The sequence below is a fragment of the Notothenia rossii genome (assembly GCF_949606895.1).
Source record: "Notothenia rossii genome assembly, chromosome: 5".
Taxonomy (NCBI): domain Eukaryota; kingdom Metazoa; phylum Chordata; class Actinopteri; order Perciformes; family Nototheniidae; genus Notothenia; species Notothenia rossii.
The window spans coordinates 82875248-82898205 of record NC_136903.1 but is presented as its reverse complement, the minus strand read 5'-3'; the positions used below and the strand labels follow the sequence as shown (position 1 = coordinate 82898205).

Genomic DNA, 22958 nt, shown 5'->3' with positions numbered 1-22958 from the left:
GACCCCCTCTATGCCTCCGGCCTGTGATCTGCAAATTGAGACGGCTCTCATTGTAAAACACGGAGCTAGCATCTTTTCCACACAATACTGGCTCAAAGTGCATTGTGTGATGTGTAGTGTTAGTGCCAGACTTCTCAGGGAGACCAATCGTCGTTGGTTATGTTTCAGAGTCAGGGCATTAATTAAATGTCATTGCCCATTTAGATTATTTTTTTATCAAGATATCTTGTTTATTATGTGTTTCGATCTGTGGTGGCTTTTAAAGGTGTTGCATTCTGAGTCGGATGTGTGTACAATAATATCTGTAGACATTTTATCTTAAAAAACAGACATAGGACCCTGGAATACACATAATCCAGTTTGCAGTTCGATGCTGCACTGTGAACCATATCTGCTGAAAGCAAGGCGTGAGGGCATTAAACAGCCCAACCTGAAGCAAAACGCAAAACAAATCAAAACGGACTAGGGTTCGTCGAGATAATTAGATCTTTCCCTTCATCCGCTCACCAGTGGTATGGGTGTCCCATTGTGCAGTGTGGTGCAAAGGAGACTCCCTCTGCTGGATGGCCTCCCAGAAACTTCCAGTGTGTTCCTGATCACTAACTGTAGAGAGACACGGGATATCCCAGACGCAGAGCCAAGGGCATCATGAAGGAGCCAGTGGTGTGTAGAGGGCCGGGGCCACTGTAACCATGGCAGCAACTGGGAGAACAGACGGGAAGTTCCCTGCCATAAAATCCTAAATGTTTCTGCTTTGGAGTGTCGGGGAAGTTATACGATTTCCAGACGTTTCCTTAAAGGTAGGGTAGGTAAGAATGGAGAAACCTGCTCGAGTGCGCTAGAATTTAAAAGTACACAACCGAAAGAAATCTGCCTCTTCCTTCAGACTTTCTTACAGAGCCCCTCGAGATGGAAGGCTGACAGGCAGGTAGGCCATCCAGTTAATCAGATAATTGGACTTGCTTTTAACAGATGACATTTTGTATGTATTTATTGTCAAAGCATTTATTCATTGCTATCGGGATGTAAAGAGCTTTCATGGAATATAACAAAAAGTGTTTCTGAAGTGAATTACCTACCCCACCTTTATTACAGGGTGGACTAAAAAAGTTAATGGGCGGTACTGTACATGTACTTATGTGCACCGCAGTTGCAGGTCTCTATTAACCACAGATGTATACAAGATAACCCACTTACAATAATTATATGGTCAAACTTAATCTGTGCAATCATTAAAATGCATTCTTGTACATTACTGCCTTTTCCGCCGTTATGGAAATATATAAGTGGTGAGAAAGGTAGACAGTAAGATTCAAATTGTATGCATTTTGAACTACTTATTCTCTGAAAAACAGGAAAACTATGTATAAAACCCATTAGGAAATTATAACTCATAAATTATCGGCAAAGTTTCTTGAATTGACTTAAAAAAAAAGTTTTTCCTTCTCCGATACATTAGGTGGCGTTATGCACCGTCGCTATTTGTAATGCACGTGTTTCAATGTACATTCTGGAAAGCTGTATGAAATCTGAAGTCAGAAATGTCCTTTTGTTGGTGTTAGCAAATGTGATGTCAGTTGCATTGATAACGTAGGAGCTATGACATATTCAATTGTCAATGTTTGCTCCCTACATCTTCATGTATGAATACAATTAAAGGTTTTTCTTTAATACAAACATTTGAAATGATCGTTTTTACATAAAAGTATTGGTCTTAAAAAGCAGGTAATTATTGGTTATAGCCAGAAAAAACAACAACATCATACATCAATAGCTTGCCTTTATTTGTACAGTTTTAAACTATAAGGGGTTTATTAGTAAGGGTGTTAAATCAATGCTCAAGTTGCATAAGATTCAGCATAACGCCCACGCTCACACTCTCGCTGTGCCTCCCCATTTGTTTTGCTTGGTGACATGGAGGGTTCTGCTTTCTTTGGCAGGGTGTGGAGAAGCATTTACGCCTCTGACTGGGTCTGGTGCTGGTTTATGAGATCATCTAGGGAGTACCATATGCTTCTTCACTAACCCAACACAATGTCTAGCCTGTACCATCTGTCACAGAAACACCCCTCCCACACATGGGCACCACCACACGACGCTCTGAGGGCTTCCTTATCCATGCGTGACGATTGCATCTCAACCAAGTCCTCCCTAATAGTTTCCTCTCTTCCAACCAAACTGGCCCATATGCCAGTGGAGATGCTATGCCTTATTTATGTATTCATTCACATCTGCTTTGGGTAAATGTTTCCATAAAGAAGGGCTGAGAGGACTTTGACCATCAGCGTAGACATTGGGAGTTCCATACTGTTTGTTTGGGTTTTTAATGAACATGTGCTGTAGAGATGTCCCTTTTTCATTAGCTTGTCACTCAAGTGAGGTAGCGAACACATGGAACATCAATTGCATTTCTTATTTTAGGCTCGGGACGCATATGCTGTGTTCCATTTAATATTAAAAACAATGCTAATTTCATTCATTCATTGTGAAATTGGATAAGTGCTTAGAACATTGTGATGGAAGTGTAAGATGGGTCAGTCCCATGCTATTCTGTGTCAAAAAATACTTCAAGTTTTGAATTTACACCATTTGTTGCACAGCTTTGGTGCCAAATAAAAAAAATGTACCTATACAATTGAACAAAAAAATACAAAAATCCCTCCAGAATACATAAATGCCACAAAACTTTGAGGAACTTTGGTTTTCAAAATGTGATATTTGAAGATTTCTTTAACAATTGCCTTTCAATCGGTGATTGGAAGGCAAGTACTTTTGTTATTCAAACTGCAACAAAAAAATCCCTTTTGTTTTATATATACCTTGGAAAGCTCCACATCATCTGAATGCCCTGGGTCAGGAGTTTGGAGCTGTTTCATGAGGCTGTGGTTACCTTAGACATCCAATACAAATAGTTTTACTCACATTGAAATGGCTACTTAGGGGCCTTAAATAGTCACACGTTTATGAAATTGTGCTCAATGGACTCACAAGAGTCTCAGCTTTCCACACATCCCTAACATATGTGATTCAAGAACTGGTTAGGGACACAAGAATGCAGAAACATTTGATATGAAATGCTTCTATACATGTGGTTTTTTATCTCTTGGAATAAGATGTGCGTTCTAGAAGGACTTTCCCTATTGTGGCCGTTGAGTAGTGATATGTTACTGTGGCACATTCATGCTTCAGTTCCTCTTTGATGTAATTTTGTCTCAACACTTGCTCTGTGATGGGGCCATTATCTGGATAATACTGGCCCTAAATTGCATGTTTTATTAAGGCTATTTCATCCTTCATTGAGCAGTGAATTTGTAAGAAGCATTGCAGTGATATATTTTTTTCCTATTGCTTTCTCTCGCCGTGCCTTTTCTTTTATTCACTCCAGTTCAGTTCCACTTATTAGCTACCTGGATTTGTTTGTACAACTGTGTTGTATAAGATCTAGGTCCTCTGTCATCAAATGATATTATGCTCTGCTCTCTGCATGAAATACCATTCCAACCAATGACTTCGAATAGGTTTGGACAAACCCATCATTTTAATGATGCGTTTGTGGAAACACAGAAAGTCACAGTTGTACTATACACCCTATGGACACATGCAAACCATTTCCTTTTAAACGAGGGACAAGCTAACATACCCTACTGTCAAACATGATTAAAACATGGATCATGGTCGGACCCATCCTCCCTCTTCTTCCACAGAACCCGATAGAGACGCCTTGTGCACCTCAACACTTCAATCGCCTTTTAAGACCACTTTCATCTTCCCCCTTCGGAAAATGAAGCAGTCTCTGAAAAGCGCTGACAGTAGCAGCTAGTGCGGAGTAGATTTGGCTCAACCAAGACCCTTTCACTTCTGTCTTTGTCTGAAGTAGTGTGGGATAAGACAACCCTCTTATATCTATGTGTGTTTGTGTGCGTATGAACACCAGCTGGAACCCTTGTCCTCTTGTCGTTGGTTTACTGGACGGAAGCCACTAAGGCAGCTGCTCAATCTATTGATCTCACAATGGGTTCTTGAACTTCAAAAGCATATGCAGCCTCCGTCTTTGGGTGTATTTCACTTGAATTGTTGCCATCTCCATACCACTTGGCATTTCCATCTGTGAGAGTATATAATTGCACAATCCGCTGTTCCCAATGCAAACACGTCTGTAGCTCGACTATGACGGCAATGGTGAAAAGGAGAAACACGTCTGTAATGATGTCCTTTTCAAATGGGTGAACTCATGAGCCAGTGTAGGAGGGGAAGTAAACTGAGAACATAAGACCCGGTGGACTCGGTCTATATGTTGTGGAGTTATACAACTATGTAAGTTGCTGTGCATGGAAGGCTGTGGCTCAGTGGATAGTGTGCTGGACAGGGGATAGAAAGTTTGAGTCCCACTGCAGTCAGCATGTCGTTGTGTCCCTGGGCAAGACACTTCATCCCAAAATGCTCCTGTGGGGATTGCCCACAGTATTGAGTATGTAAGTTGCTTTGGATGAAAGCGTCTAACAAGTGACATGAAATGGAAGACACAAGGAGTTAGCTATCTCTTCTTATAATGAGGTAACCTGCAACAATGCCAGTCAGTGTAGGATGAAAAAGTACAACTGCATAATAAAAAGGTACTCACAAACTTGGAAGGCTCTTTAGAGATGGAGTGAACATCTTAAGTCAGGAACGTCATGAAAGTCATGTGTAGCTCACATTAAAGTGGACCTATCATGCTATATTTGAATAATATAGTGTAGGACCATACCTATATAAGGCATATTTATACTTTTTATTTTTCAAAATACCAAACAGATCATGCATTTTAGCCATTCCTCATTTCGCTCAATTGAACACTGTCTTTGCATGGGCTGATTCTGTGAGAACAGCACCATCTACAGGCCTGGCATATGCACTACAGCGTCTCCAGCGCTTTCAAACGGCAATGTCCGTGGCTGTCTCCTCCTGATTGGTGGAGTTGGCCCAATAGCTGTAGGGCCACTTCTGTGACGTCATAGAAGTGTTCAAATCTGGATCAGTCTGTATCAGATCCGTTGCAGCCCCTTTTTTAGTGATTTGGGTATGGAGGAAAATAGAGTGGGTTGTGTTTTCTGACACTTGGTGAGTTCCCTGGAACACCGGGGACACATATTCATGTATCAAAGACGTACAAAAGTGCATTTTGCATGATAGGTCACCTTTAAGTGAATCATGGGTTCCCAGGAGTAATTGATAGGCCTTATCCATTATTACCCAGATACAAAGTAATCTACCATGGTCCAAATGTGCTGTTCGAGGGATGAGGAAGAACATTTGACCATTTAGAAGGCTTAATTTTACCCTGTGCTCTAATGGTGTCAGCTTCATTGACAAGAATACTTTTAATCTATTAGCAAGATGTGTAACAGATGTTTGGTTTTGATTGGTCAATGCTTTTACCTTCTACTCACTGAGTCGTGACATTTGGCCACTTTGTGTTCAACCACTTTGTATAAATGTAAATGCAAATGTGCAGTTGGCAAAGGACCAGAGTAACATAATCATAGAATAATGGATTGTTTAAATGAACTGTCCCTTGTTCATTTGATTGGAGTATTTGGTAAGTGTGCCCCTTATATACACTTATGACTCATCTGTTCTGTGCACACTATAATAAAATAAAATCATTTTACAGAAGTGCAACCATTAACCATGCTGCTGCTGTTTACGTGGCCAGTGTTTGAAATAAGTATTATGTTAATAACCTCTACTAAATGTGTTAGGGCTCATTTACATAGCTATTAACTGGTAATGTCAAGTCAAAACAACATTGTTCTTTCTTCTGCATTTTACCCACCCATTCTGACCTCTCTTTCCCTTTCAGCCCTCTCGTCTCTTATCTGTTTTCCGCTCTCCGAATGCACTCGCACATCTTTTGTCTTTCATTATCCCTTTACTTCAGTCTGTTGTTCCTCTCTTGTACTTATTTGCTGTTTTGTCTGTCTTTGTCTCTTGTAATTGCCTGACCTCACCGGTGAAATAAAGGTAGTACTAAGGCAGTACCTCAGTGTCCTCATTTGCCACGGCACTTACAGTACATCAGGAACTCAACTGTGCTGCAGGTTGCTCAGCCTCTCCACCTCACTCCCTGCGGGGTTTCCACTGATGGACAGAAGAGCTCTCCCCCCTTCAGAGGTCTGACCTGTCACACAAAAGGACAGATGTTAGTCTGCAGTTTTCCCATCTCCATTCCCTGCCAAGATAACTCCGCCCTGATGGAGGGGCTGGGAAGCAGAAGGTTATTAACAGGGGCACCTCCAGACAGACAGTTCACCAGCTTCATTCAGATACTTGGGTAGTTTATTTCTAAACACTTGCACGCACATACATTTTGAGTAACTGCACTTAGCACATAGACAATACTCAAACAGACACACACTTTGCTGGCCTCTCCAAGGACCTGTTGCAATCCCACATATTAGCTTTCTCTGAGGTCTCTCGTTCGCTAGGAAAAAAGCCATGCTTCTGAAATTGTCTTAACAGCTGTAAATAGGCTTTGCTTGGTAAAGCGTGCTGTCTCTCAAAGAGCTGATTTCTGTAAGCAGCTTAGTGTTTCCACCTCCTCATTACACATCGTAACCTATTCATATTGTGGTTGAGACGTGGAATTATATCTCACACATCCACTCTATCGTATTATAACGATACTTATGTGCCAGAACAAGTAAACATGTAGGCTATTGTTCGTTGTCAGGGCACTTTGAATAAATGCAGGCTTTCTTTAGTCATTTTGGTATTAGTAAGAGTTAGGTCCTGAAATGTGGATTCTAGTGGTGTGAAATGCACTTTGGTAGAAACCTTGATCCATTAGACAAGCTGCATTACTTGTCGGTGCAAATGGCATTGCAAGTAGTGCTCTTGCCCACCAGTGCATTAGCAGCAGCAGCAGCAGCTGTTGGCAGCTTTTAGAATAGTTTGATCTGCTATTGTTCATGCTGAACTGATGAATACTGTGGCATCAGTAATGAGAAGTGAGCACACTCTTGGTTACTCACTTACTTTTTTTATGGAGATTCTCCGTCGTCTGCACACCCTGAGCTTTTCTCGTGAACTGTCTCATGATGCGAGCAAATGAGTTCCAAGAGGCTTCGTTGTCAAACAAAATCATTCTCCCCGACTGATATCCCCACGGTCATTTAGCACCCATCGTTCCACAACACCATTATCGTTACCGTCACCCCTCAGGTTGCATATCAGTAAAAAAAAACTCTGAGTCGGGGATTTGAACTGCACCTCTCTGTCGCTGAGAGGAGATCGGGGCCATCTCAGGATGTCATTAGAAGTGCTGTCTCTGTCTGAGAGCCAGGTGGACTTGTCCTCTAATGAGGACTCGGCCGTCATGCAAGCGGTGACGGAGGAAGGTGTCACACTGAGGTGCCACTGTCGGTCCGGGACGCTTATATTTTTATTCCACTGAGATGGCATCATTAGAGGCAGAGACGGACACAGGGACGGTGGGCTTAACCAGGCAAGTCAGTGAGATGGTAATGATATATTCCGTGGTGGCAAACAAAGAGGTCAAACTATTGTCTTTTTGTATAAAATCGAACTTTTCCTTGTTATACAAGTCCAAACGTTACAAACATCCAGGAAGCAGGATGGCTTTGTAGAGCGTGGTTAGGATTTATCAATGTTTGTTGACTTTTCAACCTCAACTGAACAGAGAAAGGTATTTAGCTTGAAAAATCCATGGCCATTATATGTCAAAACAGATGAAAAGTGAAGGTTTCCTTTTGGTTCACCTGCCATCAGTGCATGAATGGAGAGCCAATTTCTGTCTGACATTTTCACAGTCTGGCAGAATCGGAAATGTTAAAAGTTTATGAAAAGCTTGACTGGTCGAAGATAACGGCGGTATTACCATTGTGGTTAAAGAAAAATCATCACATCAAATATTAAATTAATCTTCCATTTACGGACACTGCCAAAGCCAAAGTGTCATTAAATGTCAGCACTGGCCTGGCTATAACACTTAACAATATACAGGAACAAGGGTTGGCCTAATTTGGTCCTTACACTTGCAATAAGCATATATTTAGTTTTCTATTTCTGCAATTAGTAAAGCTAATTGGATATTTGCCTCGTTTTTATGTCATTAATATCCTGCATTGCCTTTGGAAATTGTTCCTATAGAAAGTCATGAGTTCATTGTTCCCAATATCAGTGAGCCATGGTGGTGACTAAGAAATAAGCCCTGTGGCGAAGTGAGTCAGAAGCTAGAGCCGCTCCAATAGCTTCTTGCAGCTATCAATATGCAGTTGACAACATAATTGAAGTTATTTAAAGACACGCCATGTGCCACTAGATGGAAGCAAATGGAAGCACAGATTGTTGTTCTTTCTACTTATAGTGCTGGAATACCACTGAATTATGAATTATACTTCAGCTGCTTGAAATACTGGGATAAGAATACTCACATCTTCATCAATTCTTTCAATGTTATTGTCGACTGACATCTCAGACCCTTCTTTGTCTACAGACAGCAATCAACCCTTTCTTTTATCACAACCAGGAGGTGTGCTGTCCTTTTGAGCAGATGGTGAAGGTAGAGATACATTTTATGTTTTTTCCCCTCCATTTTTAGAGTTAATGGCATTTATCCATAGCATGCTTGCTACAGGCTCTCTGTGTTTGATGTGGCTGCCTGGCTTTTGTTGGTTTTCTCCTCTTTCCCAAGAGTTTGATTAGTCGTCTCCATTTAGCCGCCACATTACTTTCATTACAGCACGTGCACGCTGGGGAGGTCCCTTCTATCTCCTTGCAGATGGTAGCCACATCTTACTTTCCCTGGTTTGGCTCACGGCCTACATCTGTCCCTTACCAGCCAGCATCCCCCTCATGGCACAGCCCTCGAAGGCTTAATTAAATATCAGACCAAAGCTACCTCTGCCGCTGGCCATCCAGGGCTACATGGAAAGAGAGGTGGGAAAGAATAGGCCTTTCAAGAGTGCACAGGAAATAAAAGAGGGTGAAAGAGACACTGATTGGGGAAGTAACATTGTCTTTGCCAGCTGCTGTCACTGGCAAGCAGACTGGGAGTTGATTTGCACTCATTACTTGGGAATGAGTAGAGCCGGAGGATGATGACCGCATTACTCCGATCGCGTGCGATGTGATTGGAGATGTTGTGCAATGTTAATCTCCTCCCTCTGTGTCCCCAAGATATAGAAAATAAATGGAGATGAAAATCTTCCTCCGCATCTTCACAGTGGGCTGTGTATGATACAAATGGAAGCGGAGCACTGATTATGTAACCGTGGTCCCCTTCCCCTCAAGATAAGGGATTCTATCCAACCAATAATATAATAACCAAACTCCTTTTCAGCGAGAGGTATTTCTAAATTCTGTGCCTCAGTCTAATGGATGGAGAGGGGAAATATATCTGTATTTGGCTTTTAGCACATTTTACAGCTTTTAGGACCTAATGATTTAAATAAGAGTCATTTAAGCCTCTGCACTGGGAAGTCGCTTTACCTCAAATGGGATTAAATGCTGCTTTACATTCATGTCTTTCCCAATGAAAGTCAGTGGGAAAAAGTCCTTTTGGGCCCAATGGCATCATGTGACTGACACCAAAGTTGTGGGTTCACCGTTTGGCCACTACTGAAATTCGCTTCTACGCCTGTAGCTCTTCCTGGGGGCTTGGTGCCCACGCACTCACAGTAGTGACCTTTAAGGAAGGACAGAATGTACTGTATTAATAATCAGATTTCATTAGAGACCTCCCATATTACAGATTTAATATAGCATTTTTTTCACTGAATAAACACCTAAAGCTCTGACTCTCAAACTGTGCTCGCTGGTGTCTTTACTGATTAACTTCAGACACGTGCCCTTCGTGCTCATCGCATTGTCTGGGTTGAGTATAAAGGCATGGCTTGTGTCTGATTTTGCATACTACTTCTCTTTTTCCATCTACTTCCCATTCTGCTTGGCACTCATTAGGGACCAACCTTTGACTGGGTGTTAGAGGCCATCTCGTGTCTGTCATACAGCAGATAATGGCCGCCATGCTCTTTACCATGCACCTTGTTCACTCTGATCTTTAAGGACATCATTATCCTCTCCATGTGATCCAACAGAGAGTGCTGTTTTAATGTTAACCAGACATTTTGGAATCTCTTTTCTTTTAGAATGATGTGCTTTTAGTTTCATCATACAGCCTTTGAAATGCACTGTAAACGCATTCAGACCTCGATATCTTGTAGTGTTCATTTTCCGTCTCTACTTTTTCAAACATTTCCTCTTATTATCAGAATATTGCTCTTTCAGTGGCCATTCGTAATTGCTGATTTTGCTACAGTATCTTGTTGTGTGCCGCTTAATAAGCAGGTTTGCTATCAATTACTAGTGCAGTAGGAATGAACACCTGCCTTGTTCTCACTCCATTACCTTCCCTGGCACATAACATGCCTTTTAGTATATTTCATATTGGTTTTAAAGGACCAATCGAGGTGTCACTCACTCCCACCTTTTTCCACACCTCAAACAATGCAATCTCCCTATTGGCCTGCGTCTTTGTTCTTCCACTTGTTCTTCTTTTTTTCTTTTTGAAAGCAAAAGCCATTTCCTCTGTGCCGTCCCTCTCCGTCGCACATGCCCACAGGACACACTATTTCATCTTGCTTTGAATTATTTTTAATTTTGCGCAGTAGCAGTTTTTTATTAACATATTTATTCATTTATGACTCCTCTCAGAGCCCTTTGCATATGAGCACACCTTTATTCTCTCATCCTCTCTCTTTCCCTTTCACCCCTGTCGGCTCTCCACAGAGATCGGGCCTCCCTAATGCAGTGTTAGTTTAATCCCTGCCACCCTGTCGGAGGCTATTTTCTCTGGCTCCTCACTACCAAGCAGTGAACAGGGCCAGAGTTAGTGTCTCTCTCCTCTCACCAGCTCCTGTCCAGACATTCTTAACCCTGCTCACAGACGGGTTTTTTTTCGAGGGAAAGAAGAGCTTTTCTGCAGTGCTCAAGGTCAAGGTGTCTTTCTAGCCAATGCACAGCGGATCATCCCCTTCCACTCTCCCTGACACCCATTTCCCACCCTGATGGCTGCCACCTGTCAATGGCTAAACTCCCCCACCTAGATAATAATAACCTAGCCAGAGAGCATCTTTCATCAAGTGTCCTCTCTCCGTTTGAATAGAGGGAGATTCTGGGCAGGATTCTGAAGAGACAGCTCCTCCTGATGTGGGGTTTCTCGCAAGGTGGCTGTGACAGCAAAGGGGATGCAGGGTGGTTATAATTGGAGCAAGGTCATGTGAAAGTTGCCTAACAGTTGTGCCTTTGCTTATTTCCCTAGCACTGGGATTGAACCTGGAAAGGAAAATAACAAATTAAACAGTTGAAGTGTATATTGTATGCTGATGTTATTCTTAACCATGGAAGCTTACAAGTTCTACAGATGGCTGTCAGTCTGAGTCCCTCCACAGTTTTGTTCTAGACAAAGATATCTCTACAGACAGACATGGATTACCGTGATATTAAGTAAAGACATTATTTTTGAAAGGTCCCCTATTATACTGTTTTTCATCAATATATTATAGCTCTCAGATATATACAAAACATGTCTCTGAAGTGTTTGGCTCCAAACATCAAACAGATCATTGCAGCATTACCCATAATCCCCTCTGTTTCAGCCCTGTTTCAAAAGTGCTGATTCTTTGTCTGTTACTTCAGATGAAAATAAGGAGCCACTCCCCACGCCCCTCTGAGAGAGATTTCGTTAAAAAGAACACAATGGTGCTCTAGGAGGAGATTCAGGTGATAAGGTGTGTGTGTGTGTGGGGGGGGGGGTTACGTTGGTTGGTGATTGGCTAATGGTTGCACAAGCCAAAAAATCGTTATGACATCATAAAGTGGCCAAAATCTGATCAGCTCATTTTAATTTTTATATAAATGAATCAGGACAAAAAGAGAGAGAATCTTTTTTCCTGAAACTTTCAGAATCTCTTTCCACAGAGGGGACACATATTTCTGTATAAAAGACGTGAACAAGTGGATTATGCATAATAGTAGGGCTGCTTGATTATGGCAAAAATCATAATCACCATTATTAAATACGGTTATTCATTGACTTTGAAAATATCCATTTATTGAACTTTAAAACAAATAAAAATAATAATTTGAACACTATCTTTTTAACTGTTGATTACCCTGAACGTATAATTCAACTGAAGAACCAATACAAAAATAATTAAAATAAATGATACATTTATATTTACTTTTAAATAAATAATATCAAAAATAATAAATACCAATAGCAGGGGGTCCGCGGGGTCTTAAAAAGTATTAAAAGTTGATAGCCTTAATTTTCTCTAAATTGATTTATTACAAAGTATTAAACAGCATTTTCCAAGGTATTACATTTTGTAGCTTGTTTTCAATAAGTATCTAAATGGTCCAAAGAGGTTGTATTCTACAGTCTGCCTGAATGTAATCATTGCGTAGGTGTGTAGTGTGATTCTGTTTATTTATGGCATCCCGTTGGATTTGACGTCATCTGAACAGGACATTGCACGCTCACTGCTTGATAGCGCGAAGGTCCGTTTACGCCGGTTGCTAAGCAACATCGTTATGGGGAAATGCAAGTCTGCATCCAAATGGTTGGAAGGTAAGGAGGAAGGACAATCAATACTGTATATAGTAAATGTGAGGTAAAGTGTGTCGCCAAGGTAACCGGTTAGAACTCCAAGTGGCGATGAGGTCTTAAAATGTATGGAAAGGGTCTTAAAAAAGGTCTTAAAAGGAATTACGTTTGACTTCAGGATTCCTGCATATACCCTGCTTAAACAAGATCAACAAATATTTTGGAGCGCACATCCACAAGCTACTAAACATATATAAATATGATAAATACAAATAAATTAGATCAAATATGTTGCAGTGCACTGTCACAACCTAGCAAAGCAAAATAATAGTTTTTTTCCATTATGTTGTTTTTGTAATTGTGGCAGGCCAAAATCGTAATTGCGATTAAAATTACGACTAATTGCTCAGCCCCTACATAATAGGTGACCTTTAAAAGGATGCATCCGACTGACTGTGGTGCAGCCAGTAAAATATATCTACAAATGACTCGGGTCAGATGTTTCACTTCCTTTGAAATATCTCTATATTCACGACAATGACTGGATGGTTCACTGAAAAAGCATCCTAATGGCTTTTTTTCTCGTATGTCTCCATGAGGATCACATTCAGGTTTTTTAGTTAATGATCAGGATCATTTTAAATTGGATGACCATGAAATTTGGTTCAGACATTCATCCTCTTTCATTTTTCTCCACCGCCATTGTCATTTAATTTTTTCATCCATGCAATACTTCCTGAAAAACGAACATCCTATTAGCCCTAGCTGTACTCTACATCTGTTGTGTAGTGCTAATGAGCAATGTCCAACAAAACAATTATAAGAAAAAAAAAAGTATTATTATGTTTTGTTTCTGACGTGTTCAATAAATTAACAAACACAAAAACAACTGGACTTGGTGAACATTATACCTGCTTAGCATAAGCTTGTTAGCATTCTCAATTTGAGCATTTTAGCAATGACTTTAAAACAGGAGTTCCCAACCTTTATTGTGCCAAGGACCGGCAGATACATTAAAAACAATTCGCCGACCTGTTGTCAATTTGAACTGATTTGAATATTTACTCACCAGCAGGTGGCAACAGAGGCTAATTGTATTTAACAGCCTGAAGAAATAACAATATGCATCCAAAACATATTAACAACGCTTAAAACCAGGATACAATTAAAACAAAAAAGTAGGACCGCTTTACAAATATTAATATAATATATAATATAATATAGCCTAATATACGTTTCAACAGTGGCTAATTGTATGTAACAGCCTGAACAAATAATAGAACAATATGCATCCAAAACATATCAACAAAGTTTAAAACCAAGATACAATTAAAATAAATTAGGACCACTGTACACATATTGATATAACTGAAATGTCAGTGAGACCCCTGGGCTTGTTTGCCAGCCATAATAACGTCATACCGGGGCGTTCGTTCCGGTGCACTCCGACAGCATTTAGCACTACATCGAGATTAAGATTAAACTCATTTATTTTGGGAACACCCACATACCTATGGAGTTGGCCAGATGTGTGTAAATTACTGTTCATGGTCATTTGAAAACAAATGCCATTGTTGGACACACACAAACACACCGAACATACACACACACAGCGGAGCTTGTGGATTGGTGCTGATCTCTGGAGTGTAATCTTTCTCTCCCTCCCTACCGACATAATCCCTTACTTTTTCACCTACCACACTCACCCCTCTCTTTTCCTCTTCCCCTGCCTCCCTCAATCAGATGGATAGATAAGATGCAGGCTCAAGGGGGCATTCAAGTGGCTGAGCCTATATCTTAAGTGCTCTGTCTCTCTCTCTCTCTCTCTCTCCATGTCTTTCAGATGCCAAGGAGATCGTTTTGAAAGCTCAGATCCTGGCCGGTGGCAGAGGCAAGGGTGTGTTCGACAGTGGTCTTAAAGGTGGAGTGCACTTAACAAAGGAGTAAGTATGCCCCTATCTACATCACACTGTGAGTTCCTGAAGGAAGAGGGATTCATATTATTTCTCCCGCGACGGCATCTTTTAGAGTGAGGAGGCTCAAAGCGCTCTCTGAAGACGCTCCCCAGACACAAAGACACAGTCAGGATTACTTGTGCTCCAAGTAAACAGTTTTTCTTTCTTCCGTAGCCGCGTTTTCGAGCGCCTACCCTCAATTAAATGTTGAGAAGGGGATTTTAAGGTCGACTGAAGCGTTTTGCACCTCATACGGAGTTTTCCTCTCCCGTGTTGATTTGGTTCTGTGCAGCTGCTGAGTTTATTTTGTTTCAGCTTGGAGTTAAAGCACAAAGTGGGATGAGTTTATGTATTGGTGTGTATCATGTGCATTTTTCAAAAAGGTGAAATAGTTTTTCTTTACTCAGGCACTGCAGGTTCCTCCTATCCAAAGTCCCATGCACTAAAACAGTGCGATCTTTTTAGTAAAAGTACCTGCCAGCTACTAAAAAAGTGATTTATAACAATCGTCCCAGATATGTATCATCTTCATCCTACTTTAGGTTTCAGAATGGCCGGAATCTTTTTCAAAGTGAGATATGCTGATGTGTATCGTCCCCAGACAGTGATAGGAGTGCGCAGTTCACCTTCCTCTCATCTATCAAAGGATGAGTACAACCCCGGCTTCTTTTTCATTCGCGAACAAAACCGGAGCAGCCTTGAAGAAGCTGGTCTGACACGCAGGCAGGCTTTAAAACAGAGAGTACAAATGGGGGTTCATTCATAGTGATGTGTCGATGGAGCAAAGTGTATCCAAAAATGTGCTTTGTCAGAATACGTTACATAAAGTGCTGAGGCTCTTCAAATAAACTCCTCAGAGATAAAGAAATACTTGTTTGTGTGTCAGTTCACCTGCTTCTCTCATATTTCATCTTGTAAATGTTTTCTTTGCAGTGATTCTTAGAATAGAAATTAGGGCTCTTTGACTTAAACCCTGTTCCCTTTCAGCCCTGCTGTAGTTGGTGAGCTGGCCAATCAGATGCTGGGCTTTAACCTGACTACCAAGCAGACGCCCAAAGATGGAGTGAAAGTGAAAACGGTGAGCCTCGGCCCAGACTGAAGGAATGAAAGATAGACTCAGCTCTTTCTTTGTGTTTTTTTTCTCCTGACCTCATTTCAAGGCGTTTTGAGTCCAGTAATGCAGTTCTATAAAATTAATGGCTGTGAAGGCAGTCTGGCTCTATGTTTTTATCTCCCGTTTTTTTAATAGTTGCCCTACGCTTTTGTTTACTGTGGGTTTGCGCTGGCCGGTGTTATGCCTCATTGCATACATTGAACCGGGCCACTGTGAATTTAAAGTGTTTGGTAGATAACTGTTTCTATGTGCCACTAACAAGCTGGAATATAATTGTCTCCGCTCGCATGCTGCATGCAGTACCTCCTCAAAACAGACATTTCCAGGTGATGAAGCCTTCTCATTCTTTTGTTCGTTTCGTTGCCTCTCCCCATGTCTGATTTCCCCCCCCCCCCCCCCCCCGCTTTCCCCCATTCTGCTCCCACTCCTGCTGCAGACTTTAGGTGGAATCAAATAAGTGTCACTCACAATTGTATAGAAAGCACCTGTGGTCTTCACAAAGCTTAGAAATAACTCCATTTGTTTAAAAAAAAAAAAAAGAAGGTCAATTGGAAGTGAGGGAGAGGAGGCGATGACCTCCAAGGGGCCATCTAAATTGTCCTACCGAGAAAATCCTCTTTTGGCTCTGAAATCACACCTGGCAAGAGCAGCAGTTGAGTGACCTGAAGGGTCGAGTACAGTAACAGTAACAACCTGGTCTGCCAGAGCTTAGCCGTCAACCTGCCAATGGAGCTCGCGTCAACCCTTCAACCCGTACCGCTCCACGGAGCCGAGAGCACCACGGGGAGGGAGGACAGCAACTCAGCATCTACATGGATTTGCTGTCATGGCACTGATAGAGGGATGAGGAGATAAGGGAAGATCAAGTAGAGGTTGTGAAAGATGGATTTTGAAGAAGACTGAATGAGGTTAGAAGAAAGGTAAAAAATGGTGGGAATAGAATACTTTTTAGTGTGAGGGGAAAAATCAGGCTTCAAGCAGGCCGACGAGGGAAGAGAGTGTTTGAGTGACTGGAGAAGACAACATTTGGACAAGGAGATAGGGGCGCTGTTTGCGAACAGGCAGTGTAGAGAAGGCTATCCATCCTCATTTGCTGGGCGATTGGGTGGAAGCAGAACATAAGGGCTGGGCATGTTCAAACAAACACTTCATCCGAAAACCTGCAGCCCATTAACCACCACACAACTCCTTTCCCTTTTTTCCTTCCAAATGAGCCTCCTGCTTGCTGCCTTGTTCTGCTTATCTGCCAACTCTCAGCTGCTCTCTCTCCTCTCTATTTGCCGCCCTTTCTCTCATTCACAACATGAGATTTTCTTTAGAGCAGTGATTCTGCCAATCTGCTTTTTGCCTTGGCCTTTCTGTTCGATGTAGTATTGGATAGTGAACATTTAAGAATGTACATTTCACCCAAATGCTAAGAAACACCAATATTGTTGCCATTAGAGCCACAGTGCATACCTTTTTTATTTTGTGTTAGTTTATTCCACAGGGACAGTGCACATTAATAGATATTTCTATGAGTCATCAGGTATTTTTGATCTGTAGTCTTTGCACAGATGTTGCTAAGTCACCCTAAAAACACATTTGAATATCAACAAATAACATGAAGTCAAGTTTATACCGTAGCAACATTCCTCATCAGCCACGCTTCCTCCTGCTGTGCCTGTCCAGGTGATGGTTGCTGAGGCTCTGGACATTACCAGGGAGACGTACTTCGCCATCTTGATGGACCGCGCCTGTAACGGCCCTGTCATGGTAGGCAGCCCCCAGGGAGGTATGGATATCGAGGAGGTAGCCGACAAGACCCCAGAACTCATCTTTAAGGTAAATGATTTGTAGCTCACGCCCATCACTACAAGATCTAATGGGAAAAAAAACAGAATAAAATGTATCGGCGCTAAAAACTAAGTAGGAGCGACTGGTATCGCCCCCTTCCACAATATGTCTCTTTTATTAAAGGCACTGGTGGCACCCCCCCAACATTTTTTTTTTTGAGATGTTGAAATAAATTGATCTTGTCAGGCACAGATGAACTCATTTGCAAGAAAGGTGCAAACCCCTTTAGATCTTACTTTTCTTTAATCAATACAAATATTTGGCTTGAAAGTGTGCCAATGTAAGATTGACACGCTTATGGAAACTGTGCTCAGTGTATACACGTAAGTCCTGCCTGCGTGTGCACTGCAGCAGCTGAACATGATTCTCACATAGAACAAAACACTCAGGCTTAACATGACAGATACACAGCTTTGTTGCTATGGATTAGATACCATTTACTCGAGTCACTTGGGTACTTGGCAACAGGTCCTTTTCATTGTTAACAGATGTACAATTTAAGCATTACAGCTGGCGTTTGCCTCCGTGTTTCTATATATCCTTCTTGCTAGGGTTTGCAGATGTTTGAGTAGATCGTAAAGATCATGCTGAGATTGATGTCCTTCATTATTTTCCACTGCAGGTATTGTATGTGCGCGGCACGGTTGTTGAGTTGAACACATTTCACGCTTTACACATCTCATTAAAAATCTATATGGTCCAGAACTGCTTTACACAGCATTGTTTTTTTTACGAGCAACGACAGTCACACTTTGATTCTATCCCCCCTTAAATCCCTCATCCATTTTTATACCTCAGGAGAACCGAATAAGCGAACTTCTGTTTTTCTGAAAGTCAAAGATACGGGAGTCTGATGATCATAAATCCATCGCTAGAGCCCCGAGTCACCTTTTTCTCTGCGTCTGACAGCTTGCCACTAGCTGCCTAATTATGATGTCGGCAGTTTAATATGAACATCCGCTTTGTGTCAAATTATAGCCAAACCTCGTGATCTCCCTCACTCCCTTTCCACATTTGTTTCCCTCCCTTTTTCTTTTCTCACTTTCACTGCCAATCTTATAGGAAGTCATTGATATTTTTGAAGGCGTGCGAGACGACCAGGCTCTTCGCATGGCAGCTAATTTGGAATTCAAAGGACCTCTGCAGAGACAGGTAATGGGTGCTCAGAAGGCTTTAAAGACACAATGCAAACAATGTACAATGCACACACAAACATATGGATGTATCCTCGTTGACAAACAGACCAGACTTTGGCTATTCATAGTTTTCTAGAGGCAAGTTGTGAAGTGTCACTACACTAGGCTCTCTTGCCAGGTGGTCTATTGTCAGATATCCGGCTGTGACGCACACCCCGGCTGAGGGAAACTTCACTAATGGTACCATTATTCCATAGAGCATGCTCCTATTGATGTTATCAGTGAATCAATCAGTAAGAGACACTTCGGGAAGCCTATAATTCTAAGGACAGTAAAAGACATTGTATTTTCTAGTCACCTCAGATGACAATGTCTTGCTCAGACAGCATTAGCTAGCAAAATGTGAAATTGTTCAAGAGCACGCCAAGTTCAGATCTCTTATTTTCTACAGTCACAGTGGCATTATCAATGAATCTTAGCACATGTGGAAATCAGCAAAGTATATCTAGCAAACTGAAAGTCAAGGATATCTTGAGTTCTGTTCGCATCAAATTGTATGCAATGCTTTCTTCGCAGGATACTGAATAGGCATTGATTTCAAACAGGCAAGCAGAGAAATAGAAAGTAATTGGTTAAGTTTCTGCATTGTCAGTACGCCTTTCCTCGGTTGCTGTGAGTCGGCTGCCAGACTATTTAATTCAGAGATAATTGAAGCTCTTCTTATAAAATACCTCTGCTGTCTTGAATGAGCTATGGGGATGACGGGATCTTTGTGTGGATGCAAGTGTGTGTGAAAGAGAAAAAGTAAGTGAGATTGGTGGACTGTGCATTCAGAAGTCTTTCAGTGCAATGTCAGGCTGTCGGCATTACTAAAGAACCGTTGCAGCGATAGAGAGATCAACTGAAAGGCCATCATTACATGGGGGGTTTTGACTGAGAAGATTTAAGTGTTGTGGTTTATCCAGAGGTGGAATTTTCATTAATTAAAAGTACTAATACAGTACTGGTCAAATATTCTGGTACAAGAAAAAGTCCTTCGTTGTCAATGTGTTTCGTTAAAGCATTACATGTCAAATGAACAAATGCAAAGATATCTCAAATTAAATTATTCAACATTTATGAAATTGACTTTATAGATACCAATTAATTATCCCTAAATTGTCAAATTGATTAATCAACTAAGCTGTTCTTGTTTACTTTTTTTTTTTAAAGTTTCATTTATAACAAAACATCATATTTAAAAGACCTTGATTTCTAACGTAAATGAAGATACATATAGTACGGTACATTAGAAAGTAGAATATTTTCCTTTTGGATTGTAGTGGAGTAAAGGTGTAAGTGGCATTAAATAAAATCACCTGAGTTTTGCACTGAAGTACGATACTTTAGTATATCTGCTCACTTTTGCCCGGTATAAATCCTGTATGAAAAAAGTTAATTGAAGAATCAGGGGGAAACTAAAACAACACAATAAGATGTTATCACAGTTTGTTATTTGCGATATGAGTAATAATTACAAAAACATATCTCGCACACTTTTACCTTTTTAACAACTTTAAATGATGCATTTTGTTTTATACAGTGTCATTGCATCGATCAACTTCGTCGTGTCGACTTCACCTGCTGAACTCAATACAAAAAGATTAATAACCAAACTAATTCAGAATGATTTCGTTTTTTCAATAATAAAACTGATTGAATAGTTAAAATATTATTATCCAAAGCGACTTACAAGAAGTTCATTCGACCAAGAACATACAAACTTAAAGAAAACAGAATCATAAGTACATCAGGTTTCATAGAGCCAAAACATTTTAAGTGCTACTCAACTAGCTTTAGATATGTAAGTGCTTAGTTACTATCTAAGTGCGGTTTTTTCTCCATTTTATTGCTGGAAGTGGAGTCGAAAGAGATGAGTTTTCAGTCTGCGCCGGAACATTGCCACTCGAAAATCTGAATAGTATCTGCTGTATTGTTTGTTGTCCCCACGCACTCTGAGAAGTGCATTATAATGTTATATATCTATGTAGCCATATCAGTATGTGATGCGTGTCCTATTTGCCAGTTGTCACATATTTAGAAACAAACTCAGAGTGTCATGTTGAAGGTGGTTCGTCATGTTTTATGCATCTGAGCGGCTGAGCGGCCTTGGTGGGGCCGAACCGTGAGGTAATAATTACTGTATTGTATGTCCCTCGCAGGCGGCAGATCAGATTAAGAGGCTCTATGATCTGTTCATGAAAGTCGACGCCACTCAAGTCGAAGTCAATCCTCTCGGAGAAACTCCCCAAGGACAAGGTACGATGTGTTGAATGCAAAGTCCTCTCCGTGTGTGTCTGTATTTGTGATGTGTCATTGCATGTGTCATTAACTGCCACACAATCGGTGTTACACATCCACAATATTTCACCTCTTTACACAGAGAGCACTTTTGAGCATGCAGCCACCTGTTAACCGCTCTGCAGGATACAGGCACACTTATCTCCTCGGGTCTGAATGCGTTTTGCAAAGTGTAATTGCAACACGTTGACGTCAGTTTCGTGTCGGCATGACTTTGTCTGGATCAAAATCCAAATGGCTTCAGGGAGCAGAGATATATCCATATTCATGGGATGTTGATGTTTGTTGATGAGTCCTAGTTGCTGATGATTAACTAAAGGCGTACAGCCTATCATCAACTAGTAATGAGGTATTACAGCAGCAGCAGCATCCTTCATTTACTCCACAGTCGTCAAACATCAACCACTCAGGGTAAGCTCTGTAAATATGTAAAAAAAAAATAAAAGAACATCTGATAAGCTGAATGCTTGAACCAATTTAAATACTGTATACATGCTGTATATCAGGCCTTAACATGTCCCAGTAGCAAACCCATTAAAGCTATTTCACCATGTACAAAGGCCTAACCTCAGCAGGGTAGTATTAAAACACGGCCTTTTGCTGCATTACATTACGTTACATTAAGTTACATCACATCTTACATGTTAGACGCTTCTATCCAAAGCGACATACATACTCAATACTGTGGACAATCCCCACAGGAGCAATTTGGGGTGAAGTGTTTTGCCCAGGGACACAACGACATGCTGACTGCAGTGGGGTTTGAACCTGTGACCCTCTGATCCCAACACCAAGGCTCTATCCACTGCGCCATACACCTCGCCCCCCCCCCATACATGTCCTCCCTCCTCGCCCCCCCCATACATGTTCTCCCTCCTCTCCCCCCCCATACATGTCCTCCCTCCTCTCCCCCCTTTGCTTATAGGATAGTACATCTATTAAAAAGACAAACGAACTTCACATCACTTCAATTGGTTTTTATTTAGCGTGATACCATTTGTGTCAAGTTGTATTAAAATGAATCAAACTCTTCAGCTTCATAATTTATAAAACCATAATCCAATGTTTTCTTTGTAACATGTAGCTGAGCAGTTCTTTTAATCACTACCTTTTTGTATTTTAGCATAAAAGTAGTCTTAGTACTACTAACTAAATAAATAATGTACCTGGGGTTACTCTGTTATACAAGGGAGACATGTAGAATATAAAAAGCGAATTAAAAAGGGTTGGAAAAAGACCATCTTGCATTCCCTTTTGAAGTATTTCAATGTTATTTCAAATGGTTTCTGTTGCAATATATATTATTGTTTTTGTATAGCTATTTGAATTGTCTTGTGTTGAAATGCGCTTCATAAATAATCTGGCCTTGCCTCACCTGTAACGGCGGGGTAAAAGAGTGGTAACAATGTAAGATTATTGGAGGTCTGAATTGGCAGTCGTTCTTTCTTAACAAGCGACAGAATTGCCTGGTTACTTCTCTCTTGACGACCTCCTATGGCATGCGTCAGAAAATATCTTGTAATGTATTAAATGCGACTTTGAGTACAGCTTTCATTTCTTATACGGGTCAATCTTAAACTCATGGGCTCAAATCCTGCCTCAGTCCAGAGTGTACAGTCGTTGCATGTGTTTCTCCCTCTCCCTCTGATACAAACACTTGAAATCCCAGAGACAAACAGAGGAATGTGTAAAAGAAATGCAGAAATACATTTCACAACAAGACACCAGGGGAGGTTAGCACGCAAACATTTCGAACGCTCATCATTGAGACGAGAAACACATTAAGCATTGTCATGAAGCCTAGCTGTAGTTGAACTTGTTCTGAACTTTGTTTTTCCTCCCAAAGAATTAGAGTGATTGTCTTGTCTGTGGAGCCGAACAAAGATTGACTGTGAAGCGTCCTATCGAGACGTATTTACTACACGCTGAAGATGCATCGCTTCTTTGATGTTATTTAGTCTCCACTA

General features: G+C 41.0%; 1 protein-coding gene across 1 annotated transcript in view; it reads left to right on the top strand.

Annotated features, from left to right (window-relative positions):
- suclg2 (succinate-CoA ligase GDP-forming subunit beta) overlaps window positions 1-22958 on the top strand; it is a 100773-nt gene that overhangs the window by 30018 nt on the left and 47797 nt on the right. Inside the window, exons 3-7 of the mRNA XM_079681629.1 lie at window positions 14454-14553; window positions 15553-15643; window positions 17351-17503; window positions 18578-18667; window positions 20853-20949. Coding sequence (XP_079537755.1) covers window positions 14454-14553; window positions 15553-15643; window positions 17351-17503; window positions 18578-18667; window positions 20853-20949 — 531 coding nt within the window. The remainder of the gene's footprint in view (window positions 1-14453; window positions 14554-15552; window positions 15644-17350; window positions 17504-18577; window positions 18668-20852; window positions 20950-22958) is intronic.